Genomic DNA, 16,791 nt, shown 5'->3' on the forward strand with positions numbered 1-16,791 from the left:
CTTTAAATGCATAGCTGTCCAATGCTTTGCCTAAAAGTCATGATTAAAATCTCTAAATTATCATATAATTTGTACCAACATACACCGTACCTTAATTTTCTGCTAAATATAATATATCCATCGTATTAGTTGTGTCACCACATAGTTCACTCAATATTCAATGTTTCATGTTTTTGTCTTGTTTGTTCTTGTTAAATAGCTGACTCGAAATAATTTGGGATGGTAGCAAATTTGATTACAACCACTCTTAATAAGCAACACCTTGTAGAGAACTAATTGTCATATTAAGTAATTGGCGCTAATTGTTTTCAGGCACTAGCAAGTAATCAGGTCCTATTTAGCCTAGGCTAAATTTCACTTTTTTTTTTTCAGGAGGGAAACTTCACTAGCCTAGCTAGATTTGTCTCGAGTTAGATTTTAAAAATTGGGCTACCCGAGTGTTCTTTTAAAAATATAGTGATTTTTATCACACTGAAGGTAAGTCTTTGTCGCCTACTGAGAATGTTTTGTTTTTTATCCGTAGTCGGTGTAAGTTAGTTTTTTTTGGTTTGGGGTTTATGAAGCTAACGCCAGAAGGCTTGCTACCATTAGCTAGGCTAAAGTAGTTGGCTAGCTAACTACGCTATTCAGACGGAAGACTGAAACACCTGTATTTACGTCAATCTTAAACGTCCCATGTTTTATCTCGGCTGGATATGTGTATTTAAATTGGTAAGGCATCCTAAACTGGACTTCCATGTAGCTAACCTAGCCTCGAAATGTGACTACTGCGCACTCTGTTGCACACTTGTTTAGCGGCTTTTTGTGCCAGCATTGCGCAGAGTTGCATATTCGCGTTGGACAACAGAAAGACTGCAATTGTAACTACTGCTGTACAAGTTATCCAATCAATACATACTTTATGGGGCATGTGTGTGTCAACAAAAGCTGCTGTAGCGAACATGCTAGTTTGCTACAGTTGCAACCAGCGTTACCTGTTCCTTTGTACCATTCCGCTGAGTGATAACCTAAACATCCAACAGATATCTCGTTTGTGGGAATTGAATTCCTAAACCTCAAGGCCAACGTTTCTCCTGTCATTATATTTTAGGTCTCGCAATCTTGTAAGCATATTGATAGTGGCACATTTAAAAAATGTGTCGCGTTAGTCTGGTATGAAGCTTCAATACTATAGCCACAGATGGAACAACGAGACAGATATTACACTGAATTTGTAAATATGAAGCGTCGCTTGGCGTTTAACCTCTCTACCAAATATGGTAGTGAGAGGAAGCCCACTGGCGCGTAGTGGGAGAAGATGGAACGAAATCGATTGGACTATATTCTGCACATTTTCTCATCGATGAAACATTTGTTCTAAAGTCTTTCCCCAAAACTAGTCTGGTTTGAACAGTGGACTAAGATCAGTAGACTTTAGCCTTTGCCAAAGTTTATAAAATCGCAGTGTTTAGGAGTGCAATGTCGAATTGAGTTAGTGCGCACACGCATTTGAGTAGGCGTTCCCTAACGGAAGTATTCAGATGTATGCTAGAACTGGCCAATAGGATCTCGCTAGCTTGGCTCTGCCCACCTTGCTTGTTCTGCCCACTATGACTCATCTGTTCCCATTGGAATTGACAGTGTGGTCCATCTTGGTTTAGTTAAAATATTTGCAATAGCTTTTCTACACCAGGGCCCCCAGCTACCTACAATAACTAGGCTCCCCAGATAATGTAAAGTAAAATATTTTCACCAGATTATTCAGTTTATTTTGGTCTTTAATTTGTTTTATGCAGTCAATGCTTACATTACACTAAGAGAAAAAAGGGCTACAAGGTTTCTTCGGCTCTCCCCATAGGGGAACCCTTTGGGGTTCCAGGCTATTCCTGGATCCAAAATGGTTTCTGCATACGGTTTTCCTATGGGGACGTTTGAAGAACCTTGAGCCTACCTGAATGGAAGTTAGTTGTACCTTTTACTACACACACAAAAAAAGCAAACAAGCTGCATTACAATAATGTTGAAAACAATATGAAAGACTGAGTTCATATTGAACACATTTGGGCTAGGTGTTTGGTTGTGCCCCTTGGAACCTGTGGATGTGACCTAGTTGAAGTGGTTGCAGCATTGTGAACTTTCTGAGCACCACATTTGGCTGTGCTGTTATCCAGAGACTAGTAACATGAATTGATCAAATGCCAGAGAAATGAAAACCACCTGAACTGATCTGATGCCGAACTTGTGCATCACATATGCATTGTTTATTTCAATAGAGCTGTACACCACTGTTGATCTCTTGATTTTGATTTAGGGAGTCCTCACGTCATGTCTGGTATAGCCTTAAGTCGTCTTGCACAAGAAAGGAAGGCCTGGAGGAAAGACCATCCTTTTGTGAGTATCAAGGGACTTGGGTGGAAGCCATTTTCATGTCAACAGTGCCTTTTTCGTATAAGCCTAGCTGGTTCTTTAAGGGCATGTCATTTTGGAAGACCTGCTTGTGGAAATATGTTTCTGGATAGTCTATTCCACATAACATTTTACACTATGCCAAGCACAGCTGTACTGCCCTGGCCTGGTTGAATAAACTTTATTGATCCCAAGTGGGAAATTGGATTTGTCACCAGCATTACTCTTACAGGGGGACAATATAAACACAGGCATAGGCCTACATCTGAACAGGTACTGCATAACTGATGGCTGTTGGAACTAATAAAATAGCCTACATTACAGGTGACTGAGCCGTTAACAGGGCAGCGCTGCCAACTAAACACATTGAGTTATGCAGCCATAGAGGGTCGGGGGCTCAGGATTGATTCTGGGCAGGGCTGTAGTTGGCAATTTCATGGAGTTAGACATTTAACATGTTGAACAATATCTCTTCCCTCTCCCTAGGGGTTTGTTGCTGTGCCAACAAAAAACCCAGATGGAACAATGAACTTGATGAATTGGGAGTGTGCCATCCCTGGAAAGAAGGGGGTAAGAGTCTCATGAGTGAGAGCAGAACATTCTCTGTATATGTTTTGTAGGTACTAGAGGTCGACCAATTATGATTTTTCAACGCCGATACCGATTATTGGAGGACCAAAAAAAGCCGATGCCGAATTGTTTTTATTTGTAATGACAATTACAACAATACTGAATGAACACTTATTTTAACTTAATATAATACATCAATAAAATCAATTTAGCCTCAAATAATGGTTTAAATAATGCAAAAACAAAGTGTTGGAGAAAAAAGTAAAAGTGCAATGTGCCATGTAAACCTAACGTTTAAGTTCCTTGCTCAGAACATGAGAACATATGAAAGCTGGTGGTTCCTTTTAACATGAGTCTTCAATACTTCCAGGTAAGAAGTTTTAGGTTGTAGTTATTATAGGAATTCTAGTACTATTTCTCTCAATACCATTTGTATTTCATTAACCTTTGACTATTTGATGTTCTTATATGCACTTTAGTATTGCCAGTGTAACAGTATAGCTTCCGTCCCTCTCCTCGCTCCTACCTGGGCTCGAACCAGGAACACATTAACAGCCACCCTCGACGCAGCGTTACCCATGCAGAGCAAGGGGAACAACCACTCCAAGTCTCAGAGCGAGTGACGTTTGAAAAGCTATTAGCGCGCACCCCGCTAACTAGCTAGCATTTCACATCGGCTACACCAGCCTAATCTCAGGAGTTGATAGGCTTGAAGTCATAAACAGCGCAATGCTTGAAGCTAATGCTAAGAGCTGCTGGCAAAACGCACAAGTGCTGTTTGAATGAATGCTTACAAGCCTGCTGCTGCCTACCATCGCTCAGTCAGACTGCTCTATCAAATCATAGACCTAGTTACATCATAATAACACACAGAAATACAAGCCTTAGGTCATTAATTTGGTCGAATCCGGAAACTGTCTCGAAAGCAAATTAGGCGGCCCAAACTGTTGCATATACACTGACTCTGCGTGCAATGAACGCAAGAGAAGTGACACAATTTCACCTGGTTAATACTGCCTGCTAACCTGGATTTCTTTAAGCTAAATATGCAGGTTTCAAAATATATACTTCTGTGTATTGATTTTTAGAAAGGCATTGATGTTTATGGTTAGGTACACATTGGAGCAACGACAGTCTTTCTCACGAATACACACCGCATCGATTATATGCAACGCAGGACACTCTAGATAAACTAGTAATATCATCAACCATGTGTAGTTAACTAGTGATTATGATTGTTTTTATAGAAGTTTAATGCTAGCTAGCAACTTACCTTGGCTTACTGCATTCGCGTAACATGCAGGCTCCTTGTGGAGTGCAATGTAATCAGGTGGTTAGAGCGTTGGACTGGTTAACTGAGGTTGCAAGATTGAATCCCCGAGCTGACAAGGTAAAAATCTGTCGTTCTGCCAATGAACAAGGCAGTTAACCCACCGTTCCTAGGCTGTCACTGAAAATAAGAATGTGTTCTTCACTGACTTGCCTAGTTAAATTAAGGTGTAAAAGGGGAAAAACGGCCAAATCGGTGTCCAAAAATACCGTTTTCCGATTGTTATGAAAACTTAATCGGCCCTAATTTATCAGCCATTCCGATTAATCGGTCGACCTCTAGTAGGTATCACTATGTTCAGACTGGAGGAAGCAATCACTCCTTTGCAGCCTAATAAGTTGGCACTGTATGGACAGCAGATTTTGTTTTAATAGAACTAAGCAGGGTATTAATTGGTTGTAGGAAATATTAAATACACTGAGGTGCTGGTACTAACATCTGTATAGCTGCTGGATGACCAATGTTAATTGATTACCACAGTTGTGCGACATTCTCATTGCTTCACTATGAATAACTCCAGTTACTGAAGGAGTGTTGACCAAATTGCTATATTTCTCTCCACAGACCCCATGGGAGGGGGGCTTGTTTAAACTCCGAATGCTCTTCAAGGATGACTATCCTTCTTCACCTCCCAAGTGTATGTTTTCTCTTTTTAAAAGTCCAATGAAGCTGTTATCTGTATAATTTCTGGGTAACAGTTAAGTACCTTACTGTGGGTGAATGATGCGTCTTGCTGTAGAGATCCAGCATTTACAATATTACACTGATTAGCCAGATGGTGGCCCTGTAACAAGAAAATGCTAATTTTCAAAGGTCATGCTCCTCACCCCGTTTGACAAAGTCATGAAATTCGCCACATGGGTCCCTCATAAGGAACTAATTTGCCTCTGGGACCCATAAGTTCTGCCATTGAGAAATTTGTGATACACCTAAGGTGCTACTCTTATGGCACCGAATGACTGATCTACATGAAACTTGATATGGCATCTATGGCCAAAGGTCTCAACGCAATATTTTTCATACTAGTACCTAAAACATGGCCACTATTGATGGCTCCTGAGTGGTGCATCTAAGGCACTGCATCTCAGTGCAAGAGTCGTCACAAACAGTCCCTGGTTTGAATCCAGGCTGTATCACATCTGGCCGGGATTGGAGTCCCATAGGGCGCCGCACAATTGGCACAGCGTTGGCTGGGGTAGGCGGTCATCGTAAATAAATTCTCTTAACCTACTTGACTAGTTAAATAAAACAAAAATGACCAATGTTTACATGGATGTGGTCTGGCACATATGTCGGTCAAGTCAAGCATGTTCATAGTGTAACAAAATTTGGTAAGCACGTTGCAAACACTCAATACTTAACATATGCAAGCGCATTCATATTGACCACACGGTGGCTATATAACGCGCACATGTTTTTATTGCTGTCTGACTCAGTGATGAAATTTGGCACACATGCTCAGGGAAATGAGTCTAGCTAACCCACGCAATATCTGACACCACGGGCCCACGCCATATCTGACACCACGGGACCCATTTGACACAACTTGGAGTGATGCGTCTTAATAAATGGACCTGTCATTTACAAAATTAGTGATTGCCCCAAGGGGGTGCTGCATTAGTGGGTGATGACATGTTTACTCTTGCCTTGTTGGCCATTTTTAATTGAAAACAAACAAAAATAACTTCTATGAAGAGCAATTTCTCAAGAGAATTTTGCTAGGACTGGTGGTGTGAGTGGGTAGGGGGAAAACAGAACCAGCTGTTTGAACTCCTTATTGGTCTATTAACACATTTTACCAGGCAGGCTGAAACTACATCCCACTAAAACAGGCTGAAATTTCAGTCTCTTTTCAAACCGCTCTTATACTAAAAGGGCATTATCATAATGTTCAGTATTATTCCAACCTCTGTGTGGATAGAGGGAGATATCTATTGATGATCACAGTGTTTAATGAACTGCAAATAAGTGCCATCTGGAATTTTCTCCATATTGTGCGAATAATTATATTTTCTCCGCAGGCAAATTTGAGCCCCCTTTGTTCCATCCAAATGTATATCCCTCTGGTACAGTCTGTCTATCGATTTTAGAGGAGGACAAAGACTGGAGGCCAGCCATCACTATCAAACAAGTAAGAGCTTTCATCCAAGACCCCTTCTCTGGTTTTAGCTTTTTCTTTGCCTATAACCCTAGAATGGTAATATACACTCCCCTCTGTATGTATTTGGACAGTGAAGCTAATATTAAAAATGTGCCTGTATACTCCAGTATTTTGGATTTGGATCAAATGTTTCATATGATGCGACAGTACAGAATGTCACATTTTATTTGAGTATTTTCATACAGATCTGTTTTAAACGTTTAGAAATGAAAGCACTCTATCTAGTCCCCCCCCCTTTTCCAAAAATAGAGACAGAAATTTTAGAAGTATTAATAAATGCACAGTGAGTAACGTTAACTTGGCTATATACATTGGGTACCAGTAGAGCCGATGTGCAAGGGTACGAGGTAATTGCCGTAGATAGTGCATTCACCTGGACTTTGTCAATTTTGTTACGTTACAGCCTTATTCTAAAATGGATTTTTTAAAATCAGTAATTTAAACACAATACCAGGTTTTTAGAAATGTTTGCAAATTTGTACAAAAACGACCTTATTTACTTAAATATTCAGACCCTTTGCTATGAGACTTGAAGTTGGTCTCCGATGCATCCTGTTTCCTTGAGCTGTTTCCACAACATGGAGTCCACCTGTAATAAATGCAATTGATTGAACATGATTTGGAAATGCACAACTGTTTAAGGTCCCATGCTTGACAGTGCATGTCAGAGCAAAAACCAATCCATGAGGTCGTAGGAATTTACCTTAGCGCCGAGACAAGATTCTGGCACAGTTCTAGGGAAGGGTACCCAAAAATGTGTCGCATTGAAGGTTCCCAAGAACAGTGGCCTCCATCATTCTTAAATGGAAGAGGTGTTTGGAACCACGAAGACTTTTCTTAGACTTGGCCAAACTGCGCAATCGGGGGAGAAGGGTCTTTGTCAGGGTAGTGCCCAAAAACCTGATGGCCACTCTGACAGAGTTCCTCTGTGGAGATTGCTGTCCTTCTGGAAGGTTCTCCCATCTCTGCAGCACTCTACCAATCAGGCCTTTATGGTATAGTGGCCAGACGGAAGCCACTCGGTAAAAGGCACATGGCAGCCCGCTTGGAGTTTGCCAAAAGGCATCTAAAAAGACTCAGACCATGAGAAATAAGATTATCTGATGAAACCTGCCACCATCCCTACAGTGAAGCATTGTGGTGGTGGCAGCATCATGCTGTGGGGATGTTTTTCAGCGACAGGGTCTGGGAGACTAGTTAGGATCGAGGCAAAGATGAACAGCAAAAGTACAGAGCTCCTTGATGAAAACCTGCGCCAGAGTGCTCAGGACTTCAGACTGGAGCGAAGGTTCATTTTCCAACAGGACAATGATCCTAAGCACACAGCCAAGACGAGGCATGGGACAAGTCTCTGTCTTTGGGTGGCCCAGCCAGAGCCTGGACTTGAACCCGATCGAACATCTCTGGAGAGATGTGAAAATGGCTGTGCAGCGACACTCCCCATCCATCCTGACAGAGCATGAGGATCTGCAGAGAAGACTGAGAGAAACTCCCCAAATACAGGTGTGCCAAGCGTCATACCCAAGACTCGAGGCTGTAATCACTGCCAAAGGTGCTTCAACAGTTTCATAGCTTAAAATACATTTGCAAAATTTCTAAACCTGTTTTTGCTTTGTCATTAAACGGTATTGTGGGGGGGACTATTTGATGCATTTTAGATTTAAGGCTGTAAGATGTCCAGGAACTTGACGCTCTCAACCCGCTCCACTACAGACCCGTCGACGTGAATGGGGGAGTGCTAGGCCCTCATTTTCTGTAGTCCACGATAAGCTCCTTTGTCTTGTTAAGGGGGAGGTTGTTGTCCTGGCACCACACTGCCAGGTCTCTGAACTCCTTTTGGCCTGATCACAGACAACAATTTGCCATTTGTCAGCAAACCTAATGATGGATTAGAGTTGTGCGCTGAGGGGCCACTGTTTTGAAGGTCAGCGTGACTGTTTCCTACCCTCACCACTTAGGGGCGGCCTGTAAGGGAGTCCAGGATCCAGTTGCAGAGGGAGGTATTCAGTCCCAGGGAGATCGGTTAAGTGATGAGCTTGGAGGGCACTGGTGTTGTGACACCGCCCCAGACCATGACGGACCCTCCACCTCCAAGTCGATCTCGCGCCAGAGTACAGGCCTCAGTCCTTTGACGATAAACGCGAATCCGACCATCACCCCTGGTGAGACAAAACCGTGACTCGTCAGTGAAGAGCAATTTTTGCCAGTCCTCTCTGCTCCAGCGACGGTGGGTATGTGCCCATAGGTGACGTTGTTGCAGGTGATGTCTGGTGAGGACCTGCCTTACAACAGGCCTACAAGCCCTTAATCCATCCTCTCCCAGCCTATTGCAGACAGTCTGAACACTGATGGAAGGATTGTGCATTCCTGGTGTAACTCTGGCAGTTGTTGTTGCCATCCTGTAAATGTCCCGCAGGTGTGATGTACCAAGTGGTCTGCCACTGCGAGGACAATCAGCTGGCCGTCCTGACTTGCGTAGTGCTAATGTGTTAGCAGGCTGTTAGTGATAACAATAGCGGGCTAGTTGGCTTGCAAACTTGCAAGCTAATTTGTAGCAATACAGTCAGTGTTTGCTTGTTAGTTGGCAGAAAATGTAATTGAAACCAGTAGTCATGAGTGTAATCAATTGTGGCTTTGTAATGCATTTAGAATTCCGATCAGTTTTATGTAGTAACAATACAGAAGTGAGGGAATTTTGATGCATATTCTAATACAAATCCATAGGTTACATGTGGTTACGTTTATGCTACCTACCCATTTTAACCTGGTCTGGGTTTCAACTCTATGAAAATGCCCTTTGTTACAAATTTAACTAGAACAATGCACATCCACTGATGACAAACTTCTGGTAGCAGGCAGTTAGAAAATGAACACTGGTCTCAAGCTGACGTGCTAGTGAGTAGCCAGCTGATCTTTATTTCAAGTCTAGCCAACTTGTAACTATTTGGTTGCTAACAAGGCAGAACAGTTACATTTTTATGTATACACCTGTCTCCAACTGTTTGAACAGCCTGTTTAGATGTTGAAATCAAGTGGCCTACCTGGATAAGATGCTTATTTCTCATATAGATGTATTTTTAATGTTCATTGCACATTTATAAAAGACAAGACATCTAGCACAAGTCTGGCTAAAGTGCTGCTAGCGGGATGTGATGCTGCATGTGACAAACTGATTATTTAATTTTCCACAATCCTATTTGTTGATACTCCTGCTCTGTTCTACATTTTGGGAGTTGAGATACAAGGGTATGGTTACAAAGGATAAGTTCTCTATTACAGTAAAATGGTTTCGATGTATTTCGGGTTTCGATGTATTTCGGGGACCACATTATTTTATTGTGTTTTTTGGGACAAAATGCAAATAGGGAGTTCAAACTGCTTTTCAGAGATGAGGACCTTTTCTGTCTTGTGATTGGCGGGGGAGTGGTTTGTTGTCTGCAAGTGGGAAGGGGCACAGAAGGAGCGAATGAGACTAGATAGACCCTAAAGACAAACGCTCATAATGTATTCTTGAGATACATTTGGAACATTGTGCTGAAACATACATTTTATGTTGCCCAGCCCTAATGTACATCCCGGTCACTGTGGGGACGATGTCATTGCTGTACTTATTAATGAAGCCGGTGACCGATGTGGTAAACTACTCGATGCCATCGGATGAATCCCAGCACTTTATCAGTCTGAGCTGCAAAACAGCCTGGTAGCCTAGCATCTGCTTTATTGAACCACTTCTATATTGGGCATGTAACTGGTACTTCCTGAATATTTGCTTGTAAGCAGGAATCAGGAGGATAAAGTTATGGTCAGATTTGCCAAATGGAGGCCGAGGGAGAGCTTTGTATATGCTTATCCATGTAGAGAGTAAAGTTGAGTTTTTGCCTCAAGTTGCTCAGGTGACATGCTGGTAGAAATTGTCATGGATTTCAGTTTCCCTGCATTAAAATCCCATGCCACTAGGAGCAATACTTCTGGATGAGCATTTTCTTGATTGCTTATGACCCTATACAGCTCGTTGTGCATCGGTTTGTGCAGGTAAATAGACAGGGAATAAAAATATGGATGACCACCCTCTTGGTAAATAGTATATGTAATGTATCAAAGTAGTCAGGTTTAGTATTTGGGCCTATATTCCTTGCACACACTGACTACATCAAGCTTGTGACTAACTCGTTGAATGCATTTGCAGTTTGTTTTGGGGTTTTGTTTTGACAAATAGGAACTGAATGGTGATTTGATGACTGGAGTAATTTTATCTAGGTTTTTGAACATTTGTAAATTAATCTCGAGAATGCCATGATTTAAGTCATGAATGATTCTAGTCAGAGGCTTCAACAAAACATGCTACCTTCTCACCATTCCCAATAACAGGAGATTAGCATTTTTCAGAGGTATGATCTTTGTGCCTCTAACCTCACTTACCATAATTCACCAATACATTTTGAAACAGTAAAACGGGTGTAGGAAAATATCCTTGAATGAAAGTTGACATTCTGTACTGTCACCTCATTGGGCTCCTGAGTGGTGCAGCGGTCTAAGGCACTGCATCTCAGTGCTAGAGATGTCACTACAGACACCCACAACCGGCTGTGATTGGGAGTCCCATAGGGTGGTGCACAATTGTCCCAGCATCGTCTGGGTTTCGCCAGTGTGGGCAGTCATTCTAAATAAGAATTGTTCTTAACGGTCTTGCCTACTTAAATAAATGTCTCTAAGTGATCTCAAATCCAAAATGCTGGGCTATAGAGACTAACATTTTAGCTTTACTGTCCAAATGCGTATGGAGTGGCTACATTTAGATGAGATCTTTGCGTCAGTGTGGATGAGAAATGTACCCGTGTACACGGGTGACTTCTGACTGCACTGTAAACTGCTTTGCTGCAGAGGGCAGCATGGCTTCATGGTGGTAACCTAATTAGGTGAAATTGATTTGAAGCCATGGAAGGTTGCGAAACAAATTGCCTTTATACTTTGTTTTCATCCACAGATATTGTTAGGAATCCAAGAGCTCCTAAATGAACCAAATATCCAGGATCCTGCACAAGCTGAGGCGTATACAATTTACTGGTGGGTCTGAGCCAGTAGATATTTTATTAAGTGAAAGGTTTGTCAAATGTCAGTCGGAATAGGATATACACAGCTGCTGGCAATCTTCTCATTAGCTTGTGCCCATCCTGGCCAATAGTTTGTCTAGCTGTTTGCCAACATTGTTGAAAGGCTGTTAGTTGGTACTTGATATTTTCAGGAAATATCCCATTCCTCATAACATGCCTCCATCTTTCATTTCAGCCAAAACAGAGTGGAATATGAAAAAAGGGTTCGAGCACAAGCCAAAAAGTTTTCTCCATAAAGCTTCAAGACTACGCAAGATTGAAATTGGTTTGCTGAGGATTTTGTCTCTGCCCCCTTTTTGTCTGCCTCCAACTATGTCCATTGTTCACCTATTTCCTGCTGGACTGTTTTAAAACTGAATGTGTGCCATTTCTCTCCATCACCCACATACTGATGCACCCCTTTGCTTTTTTTTGACTCGGAAGTCCTGGATTTGAAGGTGGACTATGCCTCCACCACGAAGGATTTTCTGTATTCCAACTGTGGTATTTCTTTTTCAAGAGCTCACGCTTGTCAGAAAAGACTATGAAGTGGGAGTCACTTCTGTTGATTTTTTTTTTATTAATGTATTCAATGTTAGAATTATTTTGCCTACGTTCTGATAAAGATATAGAAAAACAGGCCTCAATGAACCCATTCAAAGGTAGTTTAGTGTATCTGCATCAGACTCTTAAGTTGTTTTGGTCCAAATATTTAGGTTTAAATAAAATGTTTGTACCAAGTAAGTGTTAATACATGTAGATGGACTCAGTTCCATCTTTCCCAATGCATTGTGTTGCCAGTTGAATGCTTGTTACTCTTGAAGGCTGACTTTGGGTAAAAATAACCGTTTTAGAAGGTGTACCTGATCAAATCACAATCTTTCACGGTCATTTAATGCTTAAACAAATGGTTGAATAAGAGCTATGGCTACAGAAGTGCCATTTATCAATTGCTTCTGTCCAAAAAACAAATTCTGTCAAATGACAATACATACTCGAGTTATTGGCTCGTTGAAGTCGGCAGTTTACATAAACATAACACGGAGCCCAAACCGGCTGCGCGTGCACCATCGTGCATTCATTTATTTTGTCCCCCTACATCAAACACGATCACGACACGCAGGTTAAAATATCAAAACGACCTTTGAACCAATTACATTAATTTGGGAACAGGTCAAAAAGCATAAAAAAATTATAGAAATTCAGCTAGTAAGCCTGCACTTGCTAGCTAATTTGTCCTATTTAGCTAGCTTGCTGTTGCTAGCTAATTTGTCCTTGGATGTAAACATTTTACCAGAAATGCACAAGGTCCTCTACTGTGACAATTAATCCACACACAAAATGGTCAACTGACTTGTTTTTAGTCATCTCTCCTACTTCCTGGCTTTTTCATCTTTGAACTTATATGGTGATTGGCATCTAAACTTTCATAGTATTACTACACTGACCGACAACACAGTTTGTCTTTCAATCACCCATGTGGGTATAACCAATGAGGAGATGGCATGTGGGTACCTGCTTCATTAAACCAATGAGATGGGACAGGCAGGACTTGCAGCGTGATATGCGTCGGAAATAGAAAGGAGTTCTATTTAAGCCCTTGGCAACGCAGACGCTCGTTGATGCGTGCGAGCAGTGTGGGTGCAATAATTGAATAACAGATTTCTACATTTATTTTGCGAGCGGTGTGGTCAACCTATTAGGTAGGACATTTAAACTAGTTTTTCAACCACTCCACAAATTTCTTAACTATAGTTTTGGCAAGTTGGTTAGGACATCTACTTTGTTTATGACACAAGTCATTTTTCCAACAATTGTTTACAGAGACTATTTCACTTATAATTCACTATCACAATTCCAGAGGGTCAGAAGTTTACATGCACTAAGTTGACTGCCTTTAAACAGCTTGGAAAATTCCTGAAAATGATGTCATGGCTTTAGAAGCTTCTGATAGGCAAATTGACATCATTTGAGTCAATTGGAGGTGTACCTGTGGATGTATTTCAAGGCCTACCTTTGAACTCAGTGCCTCTTTGCTTGACATCATGGGGAAATCAGCGAAGACCGCAGGAAAAAATATTGTAGACCTCCACAAGTCTGATTCAATCTTGGGAGCAATTTCCAAACGCCTGAAGGTACCACGTTCATCTGTACAAACAATAATATGCAAGTATAAACACCATGGGACCATGCAGCCATCATACCGCTCAGGAAGAAGATGCGTTCTGTCTCCTAGAGATGAATGTACTTTGGTGTGAAAAGTGCAAATCAATCCCAGAACAACAGCAAAGGACCCTGTGAAGATGCTGGAGGAAACGGTACAAAAGTATCTATATCCACAGTAAAACAAGTCCTATATTGACATAACCTGAAAACCCGCTCAGCAAGGAAGAAGTCACTGCTCCAAAACCGCCATAAAAATGCCAGACTACGGTTTGCAACTCCACGTGGGGACAAAGATCATATTCTTTTGGAGAGATGTCCTCTGGTCCGATGAAACAAAAATAGAACTGTTTGGCCATAATGACTATCATTATGTTTGGAGGAAAAAGGGGGAGGCTTGCAAGCCGAAGAACACCATCCCACCGTGAAGCACGGGGGTACAGCATCATGTTGTGGGGGTGCTTTGCTGCAGGAGGGACTGGTGCACTTCACAAAATAGATGGCATCATGAGGTAGGAAAATTATGTGGATATATTGGAGCAACATCTCAAGACATCAGTCAGGAAGTTAATGCTTGGTCACAAATGGGTCTTCCAAATGGACATGACCCCAAGCATACTTCCAAAGTTGTGGCAAAATGGCTTAAGGACAACAAAGTCCAGGTATTGGAGTGGCCATCACAAAGCCCTCAATCCTATAGAAATGTTGTGGACAGAACTGAAAAAGCCTGTGCGAGCAAGGAGGCCTACAGACCTGACTCTGTTATACCAGCTCTGTCAGGAGGTATGGGACAAAATTCACCCTACTTATTGTGGGAAACTTGTAGAAGGCTACCAGAAACGTTTGACCCAAGTTAAACAATTTAAATGCAATGCTACCAAATACTAATAGAGTGTATGTAAACTTCTGACCCACTGGAATGTGATGAAAGAAATAAAAGCTGAACTAAATCATTCTCTACTGTTATTCTGACATTTCACCTTCTTAAAATAAACTGACCTAAAATGGAATTATTACTAGGATCAAATGTCAGGAATTGTGAAAAACTGAGTTTAAATGTATTTGGCTAAGGTGTATGTAAACTTCCGACTTCAACTGTACATCGGTCTCTGCATGCATGAACAGAATGAACCACTAAAAGCACACCCCATTTCTGTTTGAAAATGGAGAATGCGGAGGAGTTGGACAGTTTGTCGTGCCCAAAGTCTACCTTTAATGCTGATTGTGCACAGTAAGGATACTGGATTATATTAGTAATAGGTTTTGGGTGACTGTCAGGACCGTTCAAACGAGACTGTACCTATGAGACAATCTAGTAACCCTACATAAGGGACCCTTTTAAGGGAGGATGTAATGGGTTTATAGATCCTGGCGGCCCGTGATTTGTTGTTTTTGTTTTAGATCCTTCTTCTTTTTTTTTGCACATAAGAATTAAACACCAACAAATCAGTTCCAAGTGATTTTATTTTGAGATCTGTTCCAAAGTATTCCCACTCATAATAGAGATGTGATCATTAGCAAGTTTTGAAATGGTTTGTCTAATATCTTTTGGGGATTCTTGCGGTCTGCAAATATTTGTTATGTTCCGGCCCCCTGACCATCTGCTCAAGGAAAACTCGTCCCGTGTTGAATCTAGTTGCACTATCCCTTTAGCACAGGGATCGAGATTTTGGTAGCTAAGACATGTTATCCATGAGTTCATCTGACTGGGCAGGTAGAAAAAGGCAAAATAGCCAAAATCTCGTTCTTATTCCTTTAATCAATATAACTAGGGAATAGTAATTGACTTCTGTGTGTGTGCATGTCACACCTTTTCAAAGAGGGAATCCTCTTCATTCTACGCTAACCCCATGGGCCCTTATGATTGCGTTTCACATTCTGGTTACAGCTAGCAATTAACACATCATGCAAATTTCAGGTTTTGTGATGCAAATTATATCATTAGTGCAGTCACTGTCATGCACACCAGCTATACATCCTGTTTTGTGCCAGATTTGCTCAGGAACACAAATCAGTGTTGATATTACATGACCAGCGTGTTTATCAGGCTGTGTGTTTGGAAGTGACTCATTTCTGTCTGATTGTCATTGACAGACTGCCAAGTTTTTTGTTGTTCATTATTCCTTAGTTTCCTCTGATCCGCCTCAAATTGCTACTCTTACTGTGTACATGAATAATAACCAAAATGAGTGTCGCTGTGTTGATGAACCAATCCGATGCCATAAGGTGTTCCTTGGGTTGAAGTGGCATAATTCATAAGTCAGATTTCTAATCAGCTCAGTTCATCCACTAAGGCAATCAATTTCAGAAAATCTCCTTGGTGTCATACTCGTTAAAAAGCATGATACAAACCGTGGTTGCACCTCAGTGACAAGGTGGTGTGTTGTGGATGGCTATTGATTTAGTCAGAGTTAAGTCAATGTTCGCTGCTTGTGCTGTTTTGACAACCCCACATTAATGGATCAGCTCAAATAGCACTACTGAAAATCATTTCAGGGTGCGAACAAAAAACTGGGTGAAATGGAAGAGCGTTAATGACTATCTGCAGGGTGGCTTTATGGGACGTCATTAAACATGGATTTAAGCTAATCATTTTTTCCCCAACGTTATTTTCCCCTCCTTATTCCCTAAACTAAGAGGCTTGTTATTTTAAAGATACTGTGCCACTGCCACTTCAAACAGTTCCAGCCAGCTGGGGCGGTGCACTAATGATGTGGCCATGGAAACGGAGCGGCCAGAGGGTCACCCTGTGTCTTATCACTAAGCACAAAACAAGGACAATCCTTTGTTCCCTTCTGCAGTTTTAGAGTTAGGATAGCTGACATGATGGAAGACAAACCAGATAAAACATGGAATAAATGAATTGCATATTCATTCAAACATGCTTATTCGCTGTGGAACAATCGTACTTTTCGAAACCTGGTAACTGGGACGTGGGACTAGGCAGGAGAGGGAATCCTATACTAGGTTCATCAGCAAATGGAAGAGAGTCACAACCTGTCCTTGACGAGTAGGTGGAGGAGGGAGTACTGGTGCTCCCTAGCTGCAACTTCAAAGGCCTAAGAGGACCCGTTGACTGGACTTGTTGCATC

At 41.5% G+C, this 16,791-nt stretch overlaps 1 protein-coding gene across 3 annotated transcripts; it reads left to right on the forward strand.

Annotated features, from left to right (window-relative positions):
* The first annotated feature begins 202 nt into the window (after positions 1 to 202).
* LOC139364738 (SUMO-conjugating enzyme UBC9-B) lies at positions 203 to 15,155 on the forward strand. 3 transcript variants are annotated; one of them, XM_071101759.1, is made up of 8 exons: positions 380 to 477; positions 2,291 to 2,370; positions 2,604 to 2,658; positions 2,872 to 2,955; positions 4,850 to 4,922; positions 6,307 to 6,416; positions 11,431 to 11,510; positions 11,733 to 15,155. In XM_071101759.1, the coding sequence occupies exons 4-8, from the start codon at positions 2,911 to 2,913 to the stop codon at positions 11,791 to 11,793; spliced, it is 369 nt and encodes a 122-aa protein (XP_070957860.1). In that variant the 5' UTR covers positions 380 to 477; positions 2,291 to 2,370; positions 2,604 to 2,658; positions 2,872 to 2,910; the 3' UTR covers positions 11,794 to 15,155. The 3 variants fall into 3 exon arrangements, with proteins under 3 accessions (XP_070957858.1, XP_070957859.1, XP_070957860.1); XM_071101757.1 differs by lacking the exon at positions 2,604 to 2,658 and having other exon boundaries at positions 203 to 477; XM_071101758.1 differs by lacking the exon at positions 2,604 to 2,658 and having other exon boundaries at positions 203 to 477; positions 6,358 to 6,416.
* The last annotated feature ends 1,636 nt before the right edge of the window (positions 15,156 to 16,791 follow it).

The sequence above is a fragment of the Oncorhynchus clarkii genome, chromosome 13 (genome assembly GCF_045791955.1).
Source record: "Oncorhynchus clarkii lewisi isolate Uvic-CL-2024 chromosome 13, UVic_Ocla_1.0, whole genome shotgun sequence".
In the NCBI taxonomy this organism is placed as follows: domain Eukaryota; kingdom Metazoa; phylum Chordata; class Actinopteri; order Salmoniformes; family Salmonidae; genus Oncorhynchus; species Oncorhynchus clarkii.

Excerpts from the sequence above, each read along its gene's own strand:
- LOC139364738 (XM_071101757.1), top strand. The coding sequence starts at position 2,305 with ATGTCTGGTATAGCCTTAAGTCGTCTTGCACAAGAAAGGAAGGCCTGG. Across the intron at positions 2,371-2,871 it reads GGAGGAAAGACCATCCTTTT|GGGTTTGTTGCTGTGCCAAC; the intron begins GTGAGTATCAAG and ends CCCTCTCCCTAG. Across the intron at positions 2,956-4,849 it reads CCATCCCTGGAAAGAAGGGG|ACCCCATGGGAGGGGGGCTT; the intron begins GTAAGAGTCTCA and ends TTCTCTCCACAG.